The sequence below is a fragment of the Rattus rattus genome, chromosome 9 (genome assembly GCF_011064425.1).
Source record: "Rattus rattus isolate New Zealand chromosome 9, Rrattus_CSIRO_v1, whole genome shotgun sequence".
NCBI lineage: Eukaryota > Metazoa > Chordata > Mammalia > Rodentia > Muridae > Rattus > Rattus rattus.
Genome location: NC_046162.1, coordinates 58,042,747 through 58,066,898, shown reverse-complemented (window position 1 = coordinate 58,066,898; position 24,152 = coordinate 58,042,747). Strand labels below are relative to the sequence as shown.

The window sequence follows — 24,152 nt, the reverse complement described above, 5'->3', positions numbered from 1 at the left end:
ACGAAATAAAAATGAAAACATTCAGATCACACCCAAAAGAAGAACGCACGGACAGTAAGAGAACTGGAAATTTCCTGGGCCAAGAAGACCTGTCTGTCTTCTGTATATACCCTGTAGATCCGAATTTGTGTAAGGAATTTTGTGGTCACAAATTCGTATCTAGGGGAATATGTAGTTGACATAAACACTCCGCTCATTTTCTTTCCCAGAAGAAAAATAGATTGTTTTCTAAATGAGGACAATCCAGTGACTGGCTTCGAGAAGAATCCTTTTCTTTTCCTCCCTCAACTGATTAGGGAGAAAACTCATCTACCTGAGGTGTCCCCATGTCTGTCTGCCCCTGGAAGCTTGGGTCCCTGTTCACTCAAGAGGTTGATGTTACTGGTGTTTTAACATTTATCCTCAAGCCCCAACCTACCTACTTTTATTCTGGGTCCAGGGGGCTTCATTGGAAATCTTAAGGGGGGGGGAAGATTGCTGGCGCCTGCAGTGTGCAGAGGCAAAGGAAATTTGCTTTTCAAACGGATGCGGAGATCGCTATTTCGTTGGGTTCAAGACAAGATGTAAATGTCCTGAAAATGTAAAGTTACCCATGGGTGTTCTTGTGCGTGTGTTGTTGGTGGCGGCATCACGGTGAGGGTTCTTTTACTTATTATTCAAGGATGTGAAATTTCTTTCTGCCACACTGACAGAGGCGGCGGCTTTAGCGGCACTCAGGACTCGTGGTTAGCATTGCTTCGATGAATCTGGAATTAGCAAATTACTATTCAATTGGTTTTCGAAACTTGCACGTCTTGTTTCATTCTATCTTGTATCTTTAATGCGGGAAGTCAAGCCCGTTTCTCTGACCTTGGGCCTTGTGGGTTAAAGGGAGGGAGTGGTGAGGAGGACAGACTGACGGACACAGCGAAGCTCATAGTGCAGCTAAATGAGATTTGGGAGGCGAAGTCTCCCCGAATTAGTGCGCGAATTTCCTATCGATCCGCTCGCCGTTCCATTCATCTCTGACAAGTCCCTCCGCACACCCGCCCTCTAGCTCCCGACGCCTCCTCGCTCACCTCCTACCCCTCCCCATCGGGCTGCAATGAGAAGCCCCAAGCTCAGCGCCCCTCTGACCTAGTGGGTACCCATTTCAAGAAGGAGCTCCCTAGTCAGCCAACCACTTAAACCCCCACACAGAGACACCCTCTCATCCTGGGGAGGAAATGGGGCCCTATGGGAGGCAAAGGACAGTTGCTGGAGGTTAGGTAGGGCAGGGGTGAGGGTTACACCCGAACCCCAACTTCTGAGGGATGTAGGGATTGGGCTCTATCCAGCCCCTCCAAAACAGGCCCTCCAATCTTAACCTGCTCTCTCTTTCCTAAGCTCATCACCCCTCTCTGCTGTGGAGAAAGCAAGGCGAGGAGGGGGTCTCCCCTCAGGAGCCCTATGTAAATCCTGGTGTTGGGTGGGTGGGGAGGGGTAGAGAAGGGGAAAATAAACCTCTTTGGCTGGAGTAGGGTCCGGGTGAGCAGATTTCCTTATCCGGGAATCGCAGGCCGGGTGGCCATTGGCTCGGAGGATCACGTGGGCCTCTAACTTTGTTCACTTGACAGTAAGTAGGAGGGCTTTCGGAAACAGGAAAACGAGTCAGGGGTCGGAATAAATTTTAGTATATTTTGTGGGCAATTCCCAGAAATTAATGGCTATGAGTTCCTTTTTGATCAACTCAAACTATGTCGACCCCAAGTTCCCTCCGTGCGAGGAGTATTCACAGAGCGATTACCTACCCAGCGACCACTCGCCCGGGTACTACGCCGGCGGCCAGAGGCGAGAGAGCGGCTTCCAGCCGGAGGCGGCCTTTGGGCGCCGGGCGCCGTGCACTGTGCAGCGCTACGCGGCCTGCCGAGACCCCGGGCCCCCGCCACCTCCGCCGCCCCCGCCGCCCCCGCCACCGCCCGGGCTGTCCCCTCGGGCTCCCGTGCAGTCAACAGCCGGGGCCCTCCTCCCGGAGCCCGGGCAGCGCAGCGAGGTGGTCAGCAGCAGTCCCCCGCCGCCTCCCTGCGCCCAGAACCCCCTGCATCCCAGCCCGTCCCACTCCGCGTGCAAAGAGCCCGTCGTCTACCCCTGGATGCGCAAAGTTCACGTGAGCACGGGTGAGTGCGTGGGCACCCCTTCCCCTCCCACCCCAGGCGCTTTACAGTGAAGGGACCTCCAAGGCATGTGGGGGAGGGAGCTGGGGGAAGCCAATTGTCCCCGCTATAAACTCGCCATTGCCAGAGATTTACGGTCTCCTGTTTTCAGAGCCACATAATTACATCGCCCATAAATTTTTATGGCCTAGTGGGCCCTGCGCCTTTGAAGTCATCCTCTTCTTCATTCTCCCAGTGACTTTTTCGCCAGGGATATGCAGTCCCAGTAAAGTTGGAAGTTGGGGAGGGGTGTGGGAGGAGGGGAGAAGGAGGAGGAGGAGGAGGTAGAAATCCGTATTTAAGCAGAGAGTTGAATCAACTTCCTGGATTTCTTTTTTTTGCCCCCTTTCTTCCAATCTGGTACCTTGGCTGGAGAAGTGGGCAAAAGTTTTTACTGAGGGGAAGGCGCTGCTTGGAATCTGAGCAGTGAGGGTGGGGACTAAGCCCCGGAAAGGTCTAGGGCAACACCCCTCCCACTCCCACACTTCATTCTCTCACCCGGGGTCCTCAGGCCAAAGAGTGAGATGAAAATCTTTCCAAGATTCCTCACAGTGCCCCCTCCCCCAGGCAACAAGGACAACAACACAGCCCTCCAAAAGTTTGAGGTTTTTTCTTTTCTGTGTGTCCCAATGCCTTCCTTTTTCGATGGCCTCCCTCCAAGATGAGGTAGTGGGGGCTGGAGGCTTGGTGTTAGCTGGAAGAAAGAAAGGGTTTTCCCTCCTCCCTTTCGGGGGCAATAAAACTTTCTCTTTCTCCCTCTCTCTGTGTGTGTCCAGTAAACCCCAATTACGCCGGCGGGGAGCCCAAGCGCTCCCGGACCGCCTACACTCGCCAGCAGGTCCTGGAACTGGAGAAGGAGTTTCACTACAATCGCTACCTGACGCGACGCCGGAGGGTGGAGATTGCCCACGCGCTCTGCCTGTCCGAGCGCCAGATCAAGATCTGGTTCCAGAATCGGCGCATGAAGTGGAAAAAAGACCACAAGTTGCCCAACACCAAGATCCGCTCGGGTGGTACCGCGGGCGCAGCCGGAGGCCCCCCTGGCCGGCCCAACGGAGGCCCCCCTGCGCTCTAGTGCCCCCCAAGCAGGAACTCGAACTTGGGGGGCGGGGGGGACAGCGAACACCGAAGGGGGTATGCGGGGTATGGGAGGGTCCCCAGGCTTGAGCCCAGAAAAACCTATCTACCCTACCCCCACTTTATCTATAAGGAATAAACGCAGAGAAGGGGGGTAGGGAAGCCTTATTTATAGAAACGACAATAGGGAGCCGGGTAAAGTCCTCCGGAAGCAAGATTCGAGTCTCTTGCTTTCTTCCTTAAAAAGAGAGAGAGAGAGAAAGAAAAGAAAAAAGAAGAAAGAAAGAAAAGGAAGAAAGGAAAAGACAGAAGAGAAATGGAGAGGCTTTTGCGCCTGGCTTTCAGCTTTGGTGAAGATGGATCCACGTTTCATCTTTAGTCATGCCAGGCCTCGGCCCATCTGTCTTGTTTACTCCGCCGAGGAGAAGACGAGCTTCGGTGGCGACCATTACCTCGACACTTGGCTAACAAATGAGGCCGGCTCGGCCGCTGCCGCTGCCTTTGCTGCTGCCGCTGCTGGACCACAGCCTGGATTTTCTTTCTTTGTCCCTTACTCCTGACACCCAGCGAATGCACCCTCAGACTGCCAGATAGCACAGTGTTTTGGCCACGGTAACACACACACACACACACACACACATAACTTTCCTCCCTGTCTGTGCCCACTTTGGGGTGGGGGTGGGAAGACCGCTCCCCTCCCTTCCACCATAGACTTAGAAGGGGAAAAAGAAGGGAAGCGAGGGGTGGTCTGCACAATGTGGGTTCCCAAATCTGAACCCAAGAAATAAATAAATAAATAAAGAAAGAAAGAAAGAAAGAAAGAAAGAAAGAAAGAAAGAAAGAAAGAGAGAAAGAAAGACACCCAAGAGAGTCTTCTGCTAGAAGGTCCAGCCAGGCCTGGCAGGGTGAGGGGCAGTTGAGTTCTGGGAGCTGGGCAGTTCACAGTAGTAGAGCCCAGGCCTTCTCTTAGGTTACAAATGAATGTGAAATTAGGAAATCAAATGCTGTGGCCCTCCTACTCTGGAAGGACAATGTTGCAGAATCCTCTCCCGTTGTTATCATTGTTGCACCGTTTATTATTATTATTATTAATATTATTATTATTATTTTATGTCGTGTGTGTCCTCTCTCCTGTTCTCTTTCTGACATTCCAAACCAGGCCCCTTCCTACCTCTGGGGCTGCCTGAGCCTAGAACCTTTTGTTGGTGTGAAAATTTGTGTCCTGTACAGAGTGACAACAGAAATAAATGTTTGGTTTCTCGTGACCATCACATCGTGGTTTTGTTGGAATGTTGAAGTTAAGGGTGTGAACAAGCGACCCCCCCCCAGTGTATCTGTCAAGCACCCTAGTGGGTATGGCCTTAGAATTAAGTTTGTTTTCTCTCTTCTCTTCTCTTCTCTTCTCCTTTCTCTCTCTCTCTCTCTCTCTCTCTTTCTTTCTTTCTTTCTTTTTTCTTTTTTTCTTTCTTTCTTTCTTTCTTTCTTTCTTTTTTCTTTCTTTCTTTCAAAGCTCCATTGGGAATTTCTCCCTCAGATGCTTCTAGGTTGTGGAAGCTAGTTTGTTTTTCCCTTTGGGGTGGATGTGTTTTGTCTTAGGCTTAAAAATTTTCCCCAGCCAGTTCAAAAAATGGATCACAAGGATTGGGAGGGCTGATTCCAGTCCCCAGGGTGTGTGTGTGTGTGTGTGTGTGTTTCATTGTAGGACACCAGAGGCTTAAGTAGGGCAAAGTCTTTCATATCGGGATTTATTTGTCATAAGCAAATAAAATGCAGTTAAGTTGTCTCCTTCTAGACAGACCGCTCTTTGGGCTCTTTGGTTATTAAGGTTCGAGAGAGGACTCCACAAGGCCAGCCTCTTTCCTCCCCGCAATAAGAAGGTATTGCTTTCCTTTGAGGTGTTTAAGGCTTTAATGAGTCTAATTTTTTGCACAGATGTTTCTGGGTGTTTGCAGGGTTTCTGAGTATTTTTATATTACAAAGGAACTAGCCGGTGCCATAGCTCAAACTCTGACAAGCAAATAGATAATCAAGAAGACAAATGGGCTCTTTTGTGAAGCCCTGCTCCTGTATTAATTTTCATTTTCTTTCTCATAGTAAGTATCGAAAGTAAGGCTGGGGACCAAATAGCTGTCTGTCTCTGCGATCCCAATAACCCCTAGAATGGAGTGGGGGGAGGGGAAGGAGTGCAGGTGACCCTCAGAGATCTCTGCCAGGTCTGGGTCACTTTTGTGTACTACAGCTAGGAAGTTCTAAAGGCCTGAAGCTCTAAACCTGGGTTCTGTGGCCTATGATGGCTCGGGGTGCAGCCACATTTCCTCCCAAGAAGCTCCACAATTAAAAGTCATTTCGGTTTTTTTTTTTTTTTTTTGGTTGTTGTTGTTCCATTTCTTTCCAGAAAATAAAGAGCCAATCCCATGCATGTGTTTGATTGTTGTTTATCTTACATTTCTCTGGTTCGACTGTAAGGTTAGCAGGAATCTGAGTAGGCCAGAGAACTCATCGGGCCAGTATCCACAGTGCAGTAGAATTGCCCATTAGAATGAAACCAGGAGACCCGGTTTTTAAAAAAAGAGTCGCAGAGGATGAGAGGGTTAGCTTTGTCTTGGGTGTGGTACAATGTTTTAGCTGAGAAGAGAAGCCAACCCTTAGTTGAGGGGAAAATAGTTCTTAAAAACCATAAGGCCTCCCCCCTAGAAATGTCTCTAAAGAATTGAGTCAAAGCTGCCCCTTGGAAGGTATGAATAGAATCTTTAAAAAGAAGAAGAAGAAGAAGAGGAGGAAGAGGACGAGGACCACGAAGATTTCTATAGAGCTTAAAGTTCACAGCCATTCTGTGTAGACAAGAGCTAAGAAAAATGTGAGAATTATACAGAAAACCATTAATCACTCCTTTTCTTTAAATACGTATCCTCTCTCCTTTGTCATTATTCAACAGCAAATCTCCACAGACCGGCTGTTGGGGGAAAAAAGTGTTAGCCGCCTCTCCCGGATCTGCAAGGGGGAAAAATTTTGGAGCCATAAAGTTGAAAACTTTTTTCTCTCAGTTTTGGAAGAAGGCTTTCGTCATGAATGGGACCAGAGGAGCTCGGGCGAGAGCGGGCAAGAGGCACAGAAGGTAACAAAGCCCCGGCCTGGGCTGGCTTTTTTTTTTTTTTTTAAATGGGCTCTTTTCACAAGTTAAAAAAAAAAATCCTCTCACCTCTCTCTCTCTATTTTTTTTCCCCCAGCTATCTTTGTGGGATTTTATTTTATGGTGGATGCTTGGTCAGGTTTGCTGCCTTTTATGATGACTGATGTTTGGGAGCGAAGGGGGGAGACCCGGAGACAGAGAAGGAGAGAGAGGCCTGGACACCTGGAGAGTGTTTGAACTGGTCGGGACAGAGGTGTCAGGGCCTCTGAAAACCACCAGAGAAGGCTGATGGTGAGGCTGTTCAGAAGTGCTTCTCTGGTTTTGAAAAATGCAGGCTTGCACACTGAGAGCCCCCCCGGGCGTGCGTGTGGGCCTGTGTCCTGGGACTCTGCCTTTCTACACTTTTTACCCGTAAGATGTCACTGAAGTCTCCTAGAAAAAAAAAAAAAAAAAAAAAAAAAAAAAAAAAAAAAAAGGAATCCAGTTCTTGAATGGAGTCGTCCCCCCACCCCCATCCCCAAGCCTTGGAGTTGGTTGAAGTGGATTTGGTTGGGTTTTCTTCTTGTGTCTAGTTTGGGATTCTAGATAAATCTTCACTCTCTGAAAAAGAGAAACTGCTCAGAGCCAGGTGCACAGAAGCAGAAATTCTCTTTTGTTCTGCCCCCAACCCAATCCCACCCACCCCACACTCGGGCCCTCCTGGAGTCCCCGTGTTCAGTTTCTTCTCTTTTTGTTTCTGGGTTTGGGGGGCTCTGTTCTTCCTCTGGGGCCTTACTTCTCAGGCTGAGGAATGGTAGATTCTACATCAGACCTGAATATGCTGTCCTCTTTTCCCTGAGGCCTCACTTAGAGAGAGTTTGGAGGCGGGAGGCTGGCAGGATGAAGAGTTCATGGAGAGGCCACGTTTTCTAGGCGATTAGCTTAGTATTAGAACCACAAAATGACCTCGGAAGCCCCTTGACCTCTCTGAGACTGGACATTGTGCTAGCTCTTGCTTCCTGCCCCAGAGGGAAAGTCACACCTCTTCAGGGCTCCCAGCTCCCAGCTTCTACAGTCCCCAAATCCTTTGCTGGCTCAGAATTTATGGATCATTTTTCTATTATTGTGGGTTGGGGGAAAAGGTAGAGTTTTATTTGTTTGTTTTGGTTTATCTTTTTAAGTTAGCCCAGAAGATCTATGGGTAGGGAGGGAGTATGGTGCTAGTCTGTCTACACAAAGCCCCTTCCTAGTTTTAGCATCAGGCCCATCTCATCCATCTCTCTCTCTCTCTCTCTCTCCCTCTCTCTCTCTCTCTCTCTCTCTCTCTCTCTCTGCCTCTCTGTTGTTCAAAGCGAGCTGAGGGAAGGACTAAAGGATATAATACTAAGAGGTCAGGCTGTCACAGACCATGGGGCACTAGATCATCAGAGGAATAAATTCCTAAGGTGGAGAGAAAGGGTTCCCACCATGATCACTATCTTGGAGATATTCCTTCATACCTTCTCTCTCTCTCTCTCTCTCTCTCTCTCTCTCTCTCTCTCTCTCTCTCTCTCTCTCTCTCCTCAACTATTTTCTGAAGTTCCTTTGTTTAGGAAGCAGTTTTTCTAGCACCTTCATCTCCTTGGGTACCTCAATTAAAGGAGGGCTTCAGCGGCTGCTTGGACCACACCCAGGGCCCACTTTTCCGTGCTAACCAAAGTTTGTAGAAACTTTCCAAGTCAAGAGAAAAACGGAGGATTTGCTAAAAGGGGGAAGCTGGAGCACGGACCCCTCCTCTGTAATCGGAATTCTGTCTTCTGCTTTAGATATCCTCAGTAGCCGTACACATCAAAGGAGGGGGAAGTAAGGAGAGACGGAGAAGAGGGAAGAGCGTTGGTTTTGGTTTTTTGTTTTTTTCCTAGCCGGGAACAGGAGCTGCTTTCCTTAAATTAAGACAGGACAGGAAGAGGCAGTGCTTTGCTGGAGAGCTTGTGAGGTGGTACTTGCCCACGTTGACTAAACCTCTTCTGTATCTCAGGGACTCTCCTCTCAGACAAGAACTAACTGGAGCCACGGACTTTTTCTTTGTCCCTGGGTACCATAAACGGAGAAACTGGGGGGCCTCAGGAAAGAAAGGGGTGGGCAAACTGGGCCACTTTGATATTGAAAATGTTTGGGGCTTGTTGATAATGGGCATCTATTGCCCCTAAAGATACATAACGGGTCGGTTGTCCATTGCGGGGTGGGGGCGGGGGGCCCTCTCTAGGTCCAAGTGACAAAGATTCAGTCACGCAGAACTTTTATAAACTGTTTTGTGCAGTTTACAATCTCTGAGGACTAGGGGTTCACCAAAAGGAAAGGGGCCACAATAGAAGGGAAAAGCTGGGGTTCACCAAAGGCTTTTTGTTCCCCTAGGCTCACAGAGAAGGACCCCCCATTTCCAGACATTTTGGAGCTGACAGCTGCTTGGGCTCTTTCCACAGCTCTAGTGCCCCCCCACTCCCCCCAGTGAGGCCTTCTAATCTTTTGACCTCTCTCCCAGTTCCCTGGGCCCTTTGCACTCCCTCTCTGCTGTCGCTCGCCTGCCAGCCTGGGCAGAAGGCTGCTTAGTCCCACTAGGGTCCTGGAGGCAGCCTCTGCGCCTGGTGGGTCTGCCTGGGAAGCGGTGACTGCGGAACGGGTTTGATTGGAAAACGGAGTTGGGAAGTTTCCCAGCGTGAGTTGAGCGCTGACGGATTTGTGATCGGCCATAAAACTGGCGCGTTCAGTTTCGTAAATCAATCTCGCTTTCCTCAGTCTAAACGCTCGCTTTATCGGCAGCAAGAAAGCGCTCAGCTCGCGCTCTGGCGCTTGTTTATTTGAACGTGGACATTTCCCAGGATCTGAAAAGAGTGCGCATTCTTTAACAGAGCCTGCCTGGCCTCGCCTTTCTGTAGCCGGGTTCTCCTTCTTGTCCTTAAAAATAATTTCACTGTTTTAAGGGTTGCTATCTTCAGATTTAAAGATTGCCACTTCTTCGTATTCTCTCTCTCTCTCTCTCTCTCTCTCTCTCTCTCTCTCTCTCTCTCTCTCTCTCTCTCTCCTTGTCCCCCCTTCATTCCTCCCTCCACTTTGTTTGTCTTTGAAGGACAATTTTCCTTTTAATGGATTTGTAGCCAAGGACCTTGTAGACGGTTGCCTCGCAGGAGCCGGGAGCAGGCCTTCATCCGCATCAGGCTGAATTCAATACTAGTCTGTGTTCGGTATCTGGACAATCAAAGCTGACCACCCCCCCTACGGAGTCTGGGCCCCGCCGGCGCCCCCTCCCCGTGGGGCTGGGGCAGGATTCCAGTACTTTCCGCAGGGGTCCTGCTGCCTCGAAACCTCCGAGGCACACGTGGGGAGGCTGTTTCTTTGGGGTGTGTTACAAGAAGAGGTCCTTAACCTTCATTGAATCGCTTTTGGTTCAGATCCTTCTAAACAAACTAGAGGAGGCCCATGAAACCCATTCCCCGGCTCCCCTACCCTATTGGCATTATTCTTCCCCATTACACGGATGCCCTGTCGGCCTGGTCGCAGCTAGCCCAGAGCTGCCGAGGTAGATGAGGCTGGGAATGTACAGCGCAGGGCGTCTTCGGAATGCCTTTCTACTTCCCTTTGCTTTCCCCCTCCCACCCCCCTGCTTCAGCTATGGACTCAGATTCACTTCTAACTTGTGGAGTTTGGCGTTTGTTTGGCTGTGTTTATTCTCGAAGGGAGAGAGTCTGTGTACCCTCCCCCCACACCCAATCCACATCCCTACTCAGGGCATGGCTTTCTCTTATCCTAATGTTTAACACTTTTGACATGTATCGTCCCCATCTTTTCCTCATTGATCAGTCTCCATTGTCTGTTGATTGGAAGCCTAGGACACTAACACCTTGAAATATAGACCCCAGGCTGCCAGGCAGGCTTTGCGGGCTTTCCTATCCTTTTTTTTTTTTTTTTTTTTTTTTTTTTTTTGTTTCAATACTTCAGGTACCGTCATTGGTGGTTTTCCGAGACTGAGAATGGACTGGATATAGGTAGAGTCCTGTCATCCACTTCTTTTGTATGGAATCCTTGGTCCCTAGGTCTTTGTCTATGGAGTTTCCTCTCAAATCAGCAGCAGCATTTAGCTCCCTAGGAGATTAACAATGCTGGGGAGTGGGGGTGTTTCTCCTTCCTCCTTATTCTCAATCCTGAGAGATCCAGTCATCCCTTCACTCCATTTGCCTCTGACCTTTCAAAGGCACAGCACAAAAGATCAGAAAGTGAATTAAAGCATGAAGAAGTCCCACTCTTGATACAGACAAGGTGGCAAGGACTTGCAAAGAGTCTTCCTTCCCCATCTGCTCCCCTTAGATCCACCGTTGATGAGTTAGAAGGGAGCGAGGGTCCTGCTAAAATAAATACCCCTGCAGTGGGGAGGGGGGAACAGACTGGAGTTGGAAGTGGAATTTCAATTCTAGAGGATACAAATAGGAAGCTAAGAAAACCAGGGGCTCGCAGAAGGGCTCAATGCCCACCCCACCCCCACCCTGACGCCCCTGCAGACTGTTTCTGCACCTCTAGGAACTAAGCAGAAGCACGAGGAGAAGGGAGAGAGGAGAGGTGGGCTGTGGGTAAGTGTGTGCTTGTGGGGGTAGGGAGCACAGATAGAAGTGCCTGTGGGAGAGAGACCTTGCTACTATTCCATTGGTGCGTTGGGGGGGGGACCTATTTTACAGGAAAATTTCTCCTCCTGAAGGGGAAGGTCATAGTGGTCCTTTGAGCCTGAAATCGAAAGACCCCCTTCCCCCTCCTGGTCACGTGATTCATTAAATAATTAATGCCGAGGTTGCAGAATAGATATGTATTCGTCAGGAAAATCGCAGGCTCGGTCTCCCTGTTTCTGACGTCCAATTCAACTGTCCTTTGAAAATCAAGCCTGTACCCTGAGAAAAAAAAAAAGAGAGGGGGAGAGAGAGAGAGAGAGAGAGAGAGAGAGAGAGAGAGAGAGAGAAAGGGAGGCATCTGTAAAAGAGCCCCGCAGCTGGAACCACACCGCGGGCTGGGGTACTGTAAGTAGAAGGGATTTCTCACTACCTACCGCGCCTTGTACGTCCATGTAAATTTATTGTTTGTTATTAATGCTATTGTCGTAAAATGTGACAAATAGGCATCTTCATTTCCTGCCATTTCTCTTCACAGGGTGCTCTGTGTTCATACCCATTGAGGCATTGCATAGAGATTTTAGGAATATTTCTCTCTCTCTCTCTCTCTCTCTCTCTCTCTCTCTCTCTCTCTCTCTCTCTCTCTCTCTGTCCTCCAACCTTTTTCTTGATTTATAGCAATATGGGTGTCAGCTTCTCAGCCGGCATGCCAACCATTGTGTGTGTGTGTGTGCGCGCCTGTGCACGCGCTTCTGCATGTGTTTGTGAGTGAGTTGTGTTGTTTATGGCCATGTCTTCGATAAATCATTTCTCGCAGAAAATGATGTAGAAGCTGGGCTGGTTCTGTGGCCAGAGAGAGAGAGAGAGAGAGAGAGAGAGAGAGAGAGAGAGAGAGAGAGAGAGAGGTTTTTTGGAGGCACTTCCTCCCTCTCTGCTCTGCTCCCAGGAGTTGGGTTATTTCAGACGATTTACAGTAATACATCAGCAGTTAATATGAAAGCTCTATAGCTGGAGGTCTTAAATTACAGCATCTGTGATTATCAATTAAGATGAGATTTGTATAACTTTGGTAAACCAGAAATGCCTCGTTGGCATATAAACCCAGTCAAAGATCATGACCTAATAGAAAAATGATATTTGCAAGCCCCACAGAGCCAACATTCCAGTGGCAAGTAATGCTGTGTTCTGCGGCAGTTCCTCCTAGGAGTTTGGTATTTCCAACTCTACCCGTGGGTGGACAAACCCAACTCTGACGGCAGAAGGTGTGTGTGTGTGTGTGGGGCAACAAAGGTAGAGGCATTGGAAGAAATCACAGGACTTTAAGGCACTGATTTTTGTATTCAGTGGGGACCCAACAGAAATGCTATGAAAGTGATAGGGGGACAGGAAGGACTCCTGTGAGAGTGTTAAAGCTTTACTTAAAGGCTTGGTGTGTATCGGGTTTATTGGGGGGTGGAGAAGGAGTTACCTAACTTGGGGGAGACAATGGAGGCTGGAAAAGGGTGAAGGGCAGGGAGAAAAGCTGAAAGCCTTGGCTCCCCACCCTCTAGGCTACAAAACAAGGAAATGAATTCACACCCCAGGAGCCTTCCTTAGACCTATTGAAACAAAGAAAGTTTCCTAGCTGTCTCTGTCTGTCTCTCTGTCTCTGTCTCTCTCTTTCTCTGTCTCTGTTTCTCTCAGTCTTTCTGTCTCTGTCTCTGTCTCTGTCTCTCTCTCTCTCTCTCTCTCTCTCTCTCTCTGTGTGTGTGTGTGGGTGTGTGTGTGTGTGTGTGAGCTAAACTGAGAGAAGTTCTCCTAAGTAATTCTAGAAAATAAATGTTTTAGGATCCAATTGGCCCTAGAAAGTTGTAGAGTGTTCCAGATTTTTGGATGTGTTTCTTTGCCTCCCCTTCCCCCGCCCCCAGCCAAAGACTGAGCAGTTGGGGTGCAGATCAAGAGGTGGGGTATCTGGAACTTTCCCCTGGTGTTTCATGTAAAGGGGAGGTTGTTGGTTAAAAGCAAAGTCAGATGTGGCTTCTTGGGGACATCCTGTCCTATGCACCAAACTTGTGACGGATGAGAGATGCAGAGAGACAAAGCCTGGCCGAGTCCAGGCTGCTCCTTTCCTGGCTGGAGTCAGGCCAGTTGACTTTATAGCCAATATTATCTGTGATATTTAACTTTGCCTGCTAGTGTAAACCTTTGAGCAGAAGAATTAGAGTGGTACAGGTGTTAAATTATTCATGGCATCAGCCCCATGGAGTGGCAACACTGGTCCCAGCCCAAGCAGCATCCAGGAGCTTACTCCTTACTCTGCTCCAAGTGATAGCTGAGGCCTAGCTCCTGGATAACGGGGGATTTGAAGGATCTGAAGAGACAGAAAGGAGTACCATCTGATCATCATAAAAGGGACTGGGAAGAGTGTGGATTCAGGGACAACTGGGGAGAGGGGAGACTGGTTGGGAGAAGTATGCCTTGGGAGCTGATAGCCTAGCCTTTGAGTCCTGTCTTTACCTAGGCTTCATGTCAGGGAACCCCAGTGAGAGAGGTGAGCATGTTTTACTTCTCACCTGATGTGTGCTTTCACGTGTTCATGTGTAAAGAAAGGGGAAGAAGGTAATGTTTGCTCTCATTTGGTGCCCCAGAATTTAGGCCAAAATCTTGGGATCTCTAAGTGGGGTAAGACCCATTTCTTTTTTCCTTAAAGAGGAGGAAGAGTAAGAAGGAGAGAGGGTAGGATTGTGTTAGCTTCTGAATTCAGACTGCTTTAGAGGATAAAGAAGGAGAGTGTGGAACCTGAAGGATTAAGTTTGGGGAGCTGGGTCGTAGCTAACTGGAGACTGCTGGCCGCTGGTCTCATGGCCCCTACCCCCTTTTCCAGGTTCTTCCTTTTTATTCACCGCCTCCCTTCCCCAGGAGATCTGCCCCATCCCCCGGAATCCCCCCCATGACTTGCCTTTGTCTCCTCTGGCCCTGGGGAAATGAGGTTGTGCACTTACACCCCTCCCCTTCCCTCTCCCCAACTCTCACACCGACTTCCCCAGGAGACAAAGCAAGGAGACCATCCCTTGTCACTATTAGCATCCATTCATATCAGCCCCTCTTCAATCCCCTTGTTTGAGGCCCAGTGCATCTATCTAGGCATCTAGGCCATTTCCCAAACACACACACACACACACACACACACACTCACACACACACACACACACAGAAACACACTCACACACGTGTGTATACACACACATACATACATGCATATATTTGTGTGTATGTATATATGCACATGTACACGCATATAATAGTATATATGTGTGCATTTGTTTTGGTTAGCCTTGAAGCACCCTGCCTCTTAACATCTTTAACCCCCACCCTTGAATCTGCTTCTAGGCCACCTAGGGATGGGACTCTAGGAAAGTTGCTGATCTGGTCTTTTCCCCAGTCCGGGCTCACTCACATCCTCTGTCTCTGTCCAAGTGTGGCATCTATCACTCACTATGCCTTTAAGATGCCAGGATGCTGGGCTGCTAATGCTTTAATGACCAGATGAGCTGGATAGAAAGATGAGTGAGAGAATGGGGAGGGAGGGAGAGACCGGGGATGAACAGCAGGCTCCCTTTGGGGTGGAAAGTCAAGGCTGAGCTCAAGGACAGGGTGTTAGGAAGAGAGGAGAGGAGACAAAGGCCAGCCCTAGGGGCAGGGAGATTGTTCTGGAAGAAGTGGTAAAGGAAGCCGCTCGGGGTTTTTTGCTTCCCTTCTCTCCAGAAAAGACTCTCTCAGAGATAGGGTGTGGATTCTCCCACAGAGGAAAGGGCCCCAAAGGACAAGGAAAGATGGCCTAAGAAGCACACCAGCCCAGAAGTGATTCCTGGAAATACTCAGAAGTCCTGCCTGAGGTGCCACTCAGATTCCCTTAGGAAGCTGAGAAAGGCAGAGTGTAAGGCGACAACGGGGCTGTGAGAAAAGGATAGAGACAACAGAGGTGGCAGAGAGGGGCGGGGGAAGAGTCTACAACCCTTGGAGGGCCGACTCCTTCAGACTCTATGAGCCATTCTCTGCCCCCGGTACGGGAAGCTTTCCTTACAGGAAGTTGCCAAAGTGGAGACCTTCTTAGAAACTACTGCCTGTAAAGTAAGCCCCTTAAAGGCTCTAACCAGGTGTGAGGCATCCAGGGGACCATCCAGCATGCCAGGGGATGGCCGAGGTGTCCTGGGCACTCTAGTCTCCTCTTGTACTGGTGCAGTAACCCGGGCTCTTTCCCAAAACAAGCGCCATCACCTCAGGGAGAATGGCACAAGATTCTGAAACCTAGGGGGAAGTCTCCCCCTTCCTCAGCTCCCCCTTTTACCTCTCTTCTGCAACCAAAGACTTGGTTTTGCAACTACTTTCACCTCCACGTTTCTCTTCAATTTAACAAACGGATGCTTCCCTTTCAGATCCTCTCCCTTCATCTTTCAGGAAAGAAAAGAATAAAAGGGGAAGACCCTATCAGCCTAAGCAACTTTAAAGGGCCTGAAGGGGAAGTTGGGGAAAGAGGAGAAAAAGAAAGAAAGCAGTCCTTGGGGCTCCCCAGTTCTTCCTATTGCCTCTGCTACCCAAGCTCTCCCCCCTCCATAGTACCCCACCCCCTCCTGCCCTGCCCTGGACCGTCTCCCATTCCCTCCCTTCTCCTTCGGGCCGGACATATGGAACCCATTTCGCTGGTGACATTGAAGAGCCGCCGGTGCGCCCGCCTTCCGCCATGGCGCCCCCGAGGCCCCCGTGCTTCTCCGTGGCCCTGTCAGTCGCCACTTCTTTCGCCCGGCGACTCGGTCACTTCTCAGGCCGGGACCCGCACCCAGCCGGGATTCCCTCAGCCCGGCGCGGGCCTTGGTGGGGCCGCGGGCTCGGCGCACTCGGAGCATCCCGGGGCAGGAGCCCGGCCCCGGCCCTGCAGTCGGAACAAAGCCGGGGGCGGGGGCGAGGCGCAGGCCGGCCTCTTTCTCCCTCATCCCCACCCCAGCACGGCAGGGGCGCTCCCAGGGCCAAGCTATCAGGATGTGGCCGGCCCAGGCGCATCCCCAGCCGGGGCCGAGGGTCCCGAGACTGGCCATCAGCTCTTACGCGTTCCCCGCACCCGGCCGCCCGCCGCGGCTCGCACCCTAGTCCGAGACCGCACAGGTAAGTGTGCGGTGCTCAGTCCAGCGCCCCGTGGCCCGGAGACCGTGCCCCGGAGAGAGGGGGCGCGGATACCCTCACCCCCCACGTTGGCATCCGAGTGTTTAGACAAAGATCAGAACAACTTAGAGGAGGTGGTGTGGGACTGAGAATGGGGTCCAGGGCCGATGTAGGGCGAGTGTGGAGGAATGTGGAGTTGTACCTGTGGGTAGACAAGATCCGATCAGGGTTTGGGGAGCTCTGGGGTCCGGGAAGGATAGAGACTTTGGAAGATTTTCCCGGGAGAGATGGGAGTTGTGGTTGGTGAGGGAAACATGAGGCTGGGCCTGGCTTGCACAGCCCAGCTGCCACTGTGGGCGAGCCCTTTAGCACCTAGGAGTTATTTGAAGCTGAAATGACAAGAGGTTACTCGGAGGCTGGGTGTTAAGCTGAGAAGGTAGGAGAGGGCTTGATTTATGGCTTTCAGAGAAGCTCTGTTTACTATCTGCCTGCTCTGGAAACCGAAAACCAAACCTAGTAGAGGCGGGGAGAAGCCGCTTTCCTTGGAGTGGGAGGTGATGCCAGGCCGATGCCTTGGGATTTATTTTTCTCAGATGCAAGAAGACCCCAGGAATCACCTCTTCTCAGGCAAAGGGTGTGGTGCTCTTGTGAGGACTAAGGAGTGTGCAGGCACTCCCATGTGGACATTGTTTGTGTATTGTGGGAGTGGGCCTAAACACTGGGCGTGTGTGTATATGATCTGATTGGTGTCGCAGTTACATAGAATCAATTCCTGCGTGGCTATAAAGAGCCAGGAGTGGGGCTGGGTGTCCTATGGTCCTGGTACTTTGGAATGGGGAGCGTTGGGTACCATTCACTCTCTCTTTAGGCTGTCCACGAGGTACTGCTTCTCCTGCCTGGACTTTCTTTCTTCTAAATAGTCACAGGCAGCGAAGCCTGCTTGTTCAGGCCTCTGGCCACAGCTCCTCTTTCCTTTCCTAAAGTACTGCCTGCTCAAACCCACGCTGGCTGATCGTCGTCACTTTGGATCTGTAACCTTGCAGTGGGACGCTAAGAATTTAGCAAACATGGTTGGGTGAAAGGGTGTGTGGTGGGAGATGTGACTTGGCAAAGGCAGTGGGGGTGATTGAAGTCTGGTCTTGGAAGGGTTGGGTCCTACCATTGCTGTTCAAAATTCTCCCAGTCTCTGAGAGGAAGTGTTAAATAAACACACAGTTGACCAAAAATAAGGGAACCATGCAGAATGTCGAGGATGGGGAGAAAACATTTTGACCCCTAGATAGTTATTTCCGCAGGCCAACTAGCGGCTCTTGTGTTTCTGTCCAGACACTGGCTTTGCCTGCAAATTGTTTTGCATTAAATTTTCTCAGCCACAGAATTATCTTTCTTCGCCTCCAGCTAAGCTTGCATTTTTCCACCAGACACTTGGGCCCGAACCAATGAAATCTGAGAGGAAGCGGCTGGGCCCTAAGTGGCCGTAATTTAATTGATTTTATCATAAATCATCAACTTGATGAAGAACCCGAGGTTTCAGTGAAGTAAATTGATATTAATGGGAGTTTCTTGAAATGCAAACCCACTGCATTGTTGGGGCATCTTGAGCTGAGAAGGTGGATTGCATGTTTCTCAAGAGCTGGGAGCTCGACCTGGAGCTCAGTGCAGCTTGGGGTGGGTGTGTAGGAAATCATACTTTGAGGGGCGGCTGCCTGCAGATGGATCTCTGGGGGAACACAGCAGAGAAAGGAACTTTGTTGGGATGGGAAGCAGACTCTGGCACTGAACCCCCCCCCCCCTTTGGCCATCCTGGAAATGCTGGATGTCAATTGAGGGGTGGGGGAGGGCAACTTTGGAAGCTGGTAGGTGTGTAGGCAGAGGTGGGGGGGGTGGGTTGGGGTGAGAAGGCCAGGCTGGTACAATGGGCTTATTGATGCCTGGTTAAAAATTGCCAGGTTGATGCCTTCCTCTTCTAATTATACAAATTAATTATTTACTACTCAGATCACTGCATCCCAAAATAGCACTTTGGATTTTTGTAAGCAATGTAGAAAACAACCCATCCTCCACTCAGAAAAGGAGCAATGAGATTCACTGTTTCCGTGGGGGGGGGAGGTGAGAGAGGACCCAGACTGGGATGCTGCTCCGTGGTTGCAGAGTAAACATGTAAATCCCAAGGGGAAGTATTTTGCATCTGATAACAATGGTGCTGGTGCACTTATCTATCTTCTGAACTCAGTTTATTATTGTTTGCTGTCTCTCATATTTACACTAGGACATGGAGAATTACTAATGTTCAGCCTGAAAGGGAACCTTGGAGATCATTTATTTAGCCTGTTCCTTCACTTCCACATCAAACAGCTTGGCTTTAAAGAGGGGGCACACTGAGGCCCACAGAGTGCTCAACTTCGAGTCACACAGCCAAGCTTTCGATGATAAAAGGCCAAACCTCCTACAGCTCAAGACTGTGGCAAGCATAACCCAAGATCAATTTATTTTCCGCTGTGGGCCTCAGTTTCACTCTCTGCTACAATGGCAGAGTTGGACTAGACACCAGGTTCTCCCTCATTCTGCTCTTGGGTACCACTCTATAACTCCATCTTCTGTGGGATACTCTTGGGTGTAATTTCCTGTGTGTCTGGCAGTTCTGTGGATAGCTGACTGTAGAAATTACTGCATGATTTGTTTGCAAAATTCAGAGTTTGTCTCATCCTGTAACCCTAGGAAGTAAGTCCTCTGGGCTATGTATTTTTAAGGAATCTTTGTCCTCAACCTGAATGGAAGCCCAGGTCAAGAGCGATGGCAATAGAGGTCTAGCTAGATGGGGTGAGCTGGGATTGGCACAGGGTTTAAGGGCCTTAACGTCCCCAAACAAGGCCCATTTCCTGTTAAATGCTAAGCTAGGACTGGAGTTGTCCAGAACCCAGCATCTGAGGTTCCTCTTACCTTAGCCCAAGACCTGGATTGTGGGATTACAGTTTAGAATTTGTGAAAGCAGGTGCAGCTTTCCCACCGATTCAGCCTTGACCCTGGATGTTTAGACCTTCTTTATCTGGGAGAGGGCAGGGAGAACAGAGTATGCCTTGGCACCACACTGTCCGTCCTTCCAGGGTGACTAGAGCAGAGGTCTAGCAAAATGGAAGGTCCCTACTGTGTTTCACTTTATTTTCTTTTTCTTCTTCCAATTATAGAGACATGAAACTTGAAAGAGTGGCTTCCCCGGATGTACAGCTATGTGAAGGGCAGTTTCTTTAGGGATCAAGGATATAAGGAGGGTGGTGGGTTTCGAGGAGTTTTAAGGTGCCCAGGAAAAGTGTGGCTTGGGGATTCTGAGGCAGGAAGTGGTGACAGCGAAGTAACTTCATTTTTAGAAATTCCAGGCTCCGGTCAGATAGTCCAGTCCTCCAAACCTATTTTGAGAGAGAAAGATATATATATATATATATATATATATATATATATATATATATATATATATATATATGACTGCCAGACCTGATAGACTGATAGACTCTGGTCCTATCCCGTTCTGACTTTGGAGTTTTATATTTGGAGGCCTTCCACTGATTGGCCATTAATCCAGTGAGTTATTGTCTGCTAAACAGAGGTCATTGGGAGAGAGACATCCAATCAGTCAGGAGAGACCCTGCCTGCAGGCCACTCAAAGGGAACTGCACCTTCAGCCAGCCAGTCTTCCCACTATCTTCCTCTCCCACCCAGCATCCTCTCCCAGCTGTCCAGGACTCACCGTCTCTCCCCCCTCTCCCCTCTGCCTCTCCACCCTGACTACCTTTGTCTCCACACTGATAGGGGTGGGGTGTTTCAGGGCTAAACTTCTAGATGTCCCTGATTCAGAAACAGATCTTTCATGACCAAAGAGCCTGCTGGCTGCTGATTGTGGTACCATTAGTGTTAGTTTCAGGGGTCTTCCACGGGCACCCAGGAGACTCTATAGATCCCTGTGATGTTCTATTTTTTCTTTCCTTACTCACTCCTAGTCTGAGGTGGGGTGGGATACAGCCTGGATTTTCTTTTCTTTTCTTTTCTCACTGGGGCAGGCTTTCTCCCGCCTCCTCCCTTCCGAGTTATCATCAGCTGTGTCTACACTCGCTTTGGGGAAAGCGCTCAGAGGATCTCCTTCCCGTGTTTCTTTGTTTCTTCCCACTCAAGCATTTTTTAGAGAGCCAGGGACTAGAGAAACAAGTGTCTAGTCTACAAAGCCATCTTCACTAACAACACCCTCCTAAACGTTTGTAAATAACACGTTTACAAACCTAAAGCTTTAACATCTCCATTAATATTTAAGAGGAGATGGAGGTGTGAACTTTAAAGTGTTCACTAAGTTGGACCGCCTCACTAGGAAAGAGCATGGGACAGGGAATCCGGACCAGGGCAAGCAAGAAGCAAATCGCTGAATTCTAGCCGCAGCTCCAGCAGGGCCAGAGGAGTTTTCTGCAGCTTAAGCTCAGAATGGGATCTTTGGTCACCAGAGGACTGAGAACAGAAGTTGATTTTAAAGGAACTAGCCCTGTTTGCCCTTATTGAGATTTTTTTTTTTTCTTTGGTTCTTTTTTTCGGAGCTGGGGACCGAACCCAGGGCCTTGCGCTTCCTAGGCAAGCGCTCTACCGCTGAGCTAAATCCCCAACCCCCGAGATATTTTTTTGTTTGTTCTTTGTTGAATTTTTTTGGGGGTTGGGGTTGGGGGGTAGGGATGGTCGCACTGAGGTTCACAAGGATGGGCAGTCAGCAATCAATCACTCAAATGTTGCTTACAAAGTTCCTACTGGCTGGATGCTGGGTACCTAGCAGAAGTTCTGGAAGTGAGTACAGAGCCACCACCCGGTGTCTACAAAGACAGAAAGAGTACTCTCAGGATGCTTGTGAGGGGGGATGCTCTCTCCCATTTTTAAAAAACACATCGGTTTTGGCCTCTATCGGTTCCCACTGGCTGGCTGGCTCATCTTCCTGAGTTTCCTCTTCTTACTCTTGCTTTCCTCTTCCATCGTCCCGCAAAGTTACCAAGTTCTCTGAATCCAGGAGGAAAGTGCTCCCCATTTTGCCCTTCTCTAGCTACCCCTGAATCACGGCTGGTGTCTAATCTATCCTCCTGTCGTCTCTCAGTCCATCTGTCACTCTGCGAGACTATCCTCAGATCCTTCCGAAGTCCTCTGCCCCAAGTTGCTCACTCCAGCTCCCCATCCAGCCTTTGTCTCTTTAATTTGCAAAGGCTCTTAAGCCACCACCACCTTTCTGAACAGAGCAAACCCTCTCTCAAAGCCATACTCCTCTGTTTCCTGTCAACTCCCAGCTTCATGGCGGGCAGCTCCCTGTGGCCCGGGGAAAGATAAGAAACCATACAAGTATCTAAATGTCTCCCAAATATTGGTCACAAGACCTGGGATTCAACTTCTACCACATTCGGAGGTGCATATCCTCTGAAAAATTTTCCCCTGCTCCTTTCTGGCGCGTAGATCCCCCCTTTTTGCTCCCATCCCTGGATGCCCCTCTGTCTCAGACCACCAGGGGTGAAGAAGGCTTAGAAAGAGGTCTTTTGCTCACTCTAAGCTCGGTCCATCTTCTCCCCACCCCCACCCCCAGTGCAATCCCGGCCGGCAGCCTTGGCTAGGTGACGTGTAGGCTCTTTTGTTATCCCTTTAGGCAAAGCTGTGTGGTCCCAAAGGTGACCAGGTTTCTTCTCAATTTCACAACAGCCATCTCTAGCCAGTGGTGGTAGCTTTCAGAAGAGCCGAAGAGTCCGAAGTACATTAAAAACAAAACAAACTCTTTATTTGGGGGAAGTAGAGGAGATAGTCTGATTCAAATTTCCTGAAGCCTCTGGTAGTCTCCCTGGCCTGAGCCGCTGACCCGCCAGACCTAAAATTCTTTGGCATCTCACCCTGTAGATCTCTCATCAAAGTTGTTGGTTAGCATAGCAGTTCCTCAGGAGGCTCTCTTGGCTTGAGCCCCGACACTTCATTAATTTTTTTTCTTAACACTACTAATACACACAGCACATTGGCTCCCGCTTTCTCTACTTACCCTCTCCACTCCCACCTTCCTCTAGCCATCAACTCTGGGGAGGCAGTAGGATGCCAGGTGTCACATCTAGGGCTCTGCATGTGACTCTTGTTGCCGGAGGGTGGGAAGAGAGCACAGGTTCCTTCTGTACAGCAGGGCCCAAGAAAAACCAGTTGCTCCAGCCCGTTTGACCTGATTTGATGGTTTTAGAAATAGTGGGGCCCTAAGCCAAGGACCATCCCTTTACCACCCCTAAAGAAGAGCCTAGAGGGGAAGGTAAGAGAGCTATTGCCGGTGGCGACCATGCCATCCTCTCTGGAGGGGAGACAATAGCTGGAGATCTCTCACCTTTGTTCCCCGTCCCGTCCCAGGCCTGTCCCGGTGTATCCAGATAGGAGAAGGCAAAAGAGCAAGTGTCCTAGTCAGAAAAGCACAGGCTCCTGGCTGGATCTGTCTTTAAGAAGCCATCCGTGTAGAACAGAGACACTGGCTGCCTTCTGTGTCATCCCCCTAAGTCAGCAGTTAGACAGCCCCAAGGCCCTGCCGCCTGTAGGAATGGCCTGGGCTCTTTTTTGTCTTCTTCCCTCTACTGCCAATGGCTCTTTCCCCACCCCCTGCCCCAAATTTGCAGACACCTACATTCTTGGTTCCTGCCTTCCTCCTACAGGCCCCCCTACTTGCCTGCCCTGTTCAAACACACCCTAAGAAAACTTTTAGCTTTTGTAACCTCCTTCACTTGTGCCAAGAGTCCCAAGTCTTGCCGAGCAGAACATGGTGGTGGTGGTAGAGAAACAGATCGCTTCTGAGTAGAGATAACCATCCTCTGTCCAGTCTGCCAGGACATTCGAAGCGAAGCCTTTCTGGAGTTCTCATCTTCTCTGGAGTACAAATGTCCTTTTCACCCCCTAGCCCCTTCTGCCTGCCCGGAGGTGAGAATCTTAACAGAAATGACTCATTGAAGTTCTCAGAGCCTTTCTCCCGACCGACCCGGCTGTCTGGAGCTCCAGTTAAACCACAGGATTCTTCCTTCTGTCACCCTCCCGCCAACCCCACTCCCCCTGCAAGATGTTCTGGGTTTTTAATCATCGCTCACCGCTAGTTGTCTGTTCTCAAAAGGGGTGTGTGTGTGTGTGTGTGTGTGTGTGTGTGTGTGTGTGTGTAAAGTCTGGCCTTGTCCCCCCTCCCCCATTAGAAACTGGGGGGGGATGGGGGTGGGGAGGAGAGAGGAATCAGGGACTCAGTCACCATGAGTGTCTAAAAAAGTCTCAGTGGGTCTCCTATGAGTGAGTGGGAGGGACACCCAGCACCCCTGGCCCAGCCAAACCAGCCTCTGGCTACCTCTCCAGAGGCCATTTCTCGAATTAGCATAATGGTCCAATAGTGAGGCCTGAATAAGGTGGGGGGGGGCACTGTGTGAACTCCAATGGCTTTCTTTGCATTTTGTCTTCTCTTCTTCCCCCATCTCAATGTAAAAAAATTTCCTGTTTAAAAAACAAAACAAGACAAGAGCACCTTCTACTTTTCTTGCTTCGTTCACACTGTTATTTGGGGGAGGCACCCCCCCCCCAGCTCTCATCACAATCACCTTCCCTCCTTATCAGGCATCTATGCTTGCTAAAGGGGAGAGGTGGGGGGGCGAGCTTGTGTGTGTGTGTGTGTGTGTGTGTGTGTGTGTGGTTTTTTTTCCCTGTGCAAAAGCAGAGGCCATTGTTACAGAGAGTAGGGCGTACCAGTCTTATAGGGCAACCACACTGTGGCGGCTTGGCCGAGCTGGAGCCCGGAGCTGGATTCTCGGCGAGCCGAGTCTCCCAGCACCTTTCGGTCTGCTATTTTTCCCCCCGCTCCCCTACCCCTCCCTCCTGCGCACCCCCCGCACTAAAGCCGAGTGAATTGAAGCGGACGCCGCGCGGTTCCTCTGGCCGGTCTGCCCCTCGGGCTCCCCAGCCGGGGTGGCTTTGGGAAGGGGGGGGGCGACGCAGCTTTAAACAGTGGTCTTTTTTTCCTTTGCCTTCAAG

At 50.0% G+C, this 24,152-nt stretch overlaps 1 protein-coding gene across 1 annotated transcript; it reads left to right on the top strand.

Moving 5' to 3' along the window:
- The first annotated feature begins 1,437 nt into the window (after window positions 1–1,437).
- Hoxb4 (homeobox B4) lies at window positions 1,438–4,519 on the top strand. Its single transcript, XM_032911641.1, has 2 exons — window positions 1,438–2,135; window positions 2,948–4,519. Exons 1-2 carry the CDS (start codon window positions 1,682–1,684, stop codon window positions 3,244–3,246), a joined length of 753 nt encoding a protein of 250 aa, XP_032767532.1. The 5' UTR covers window positions 1,438–1,681; the 3' UTR covers window positions 3,247–4,519.
- Window positions 4,520–24,152: the final 19,633 nt, after the last annotated feature.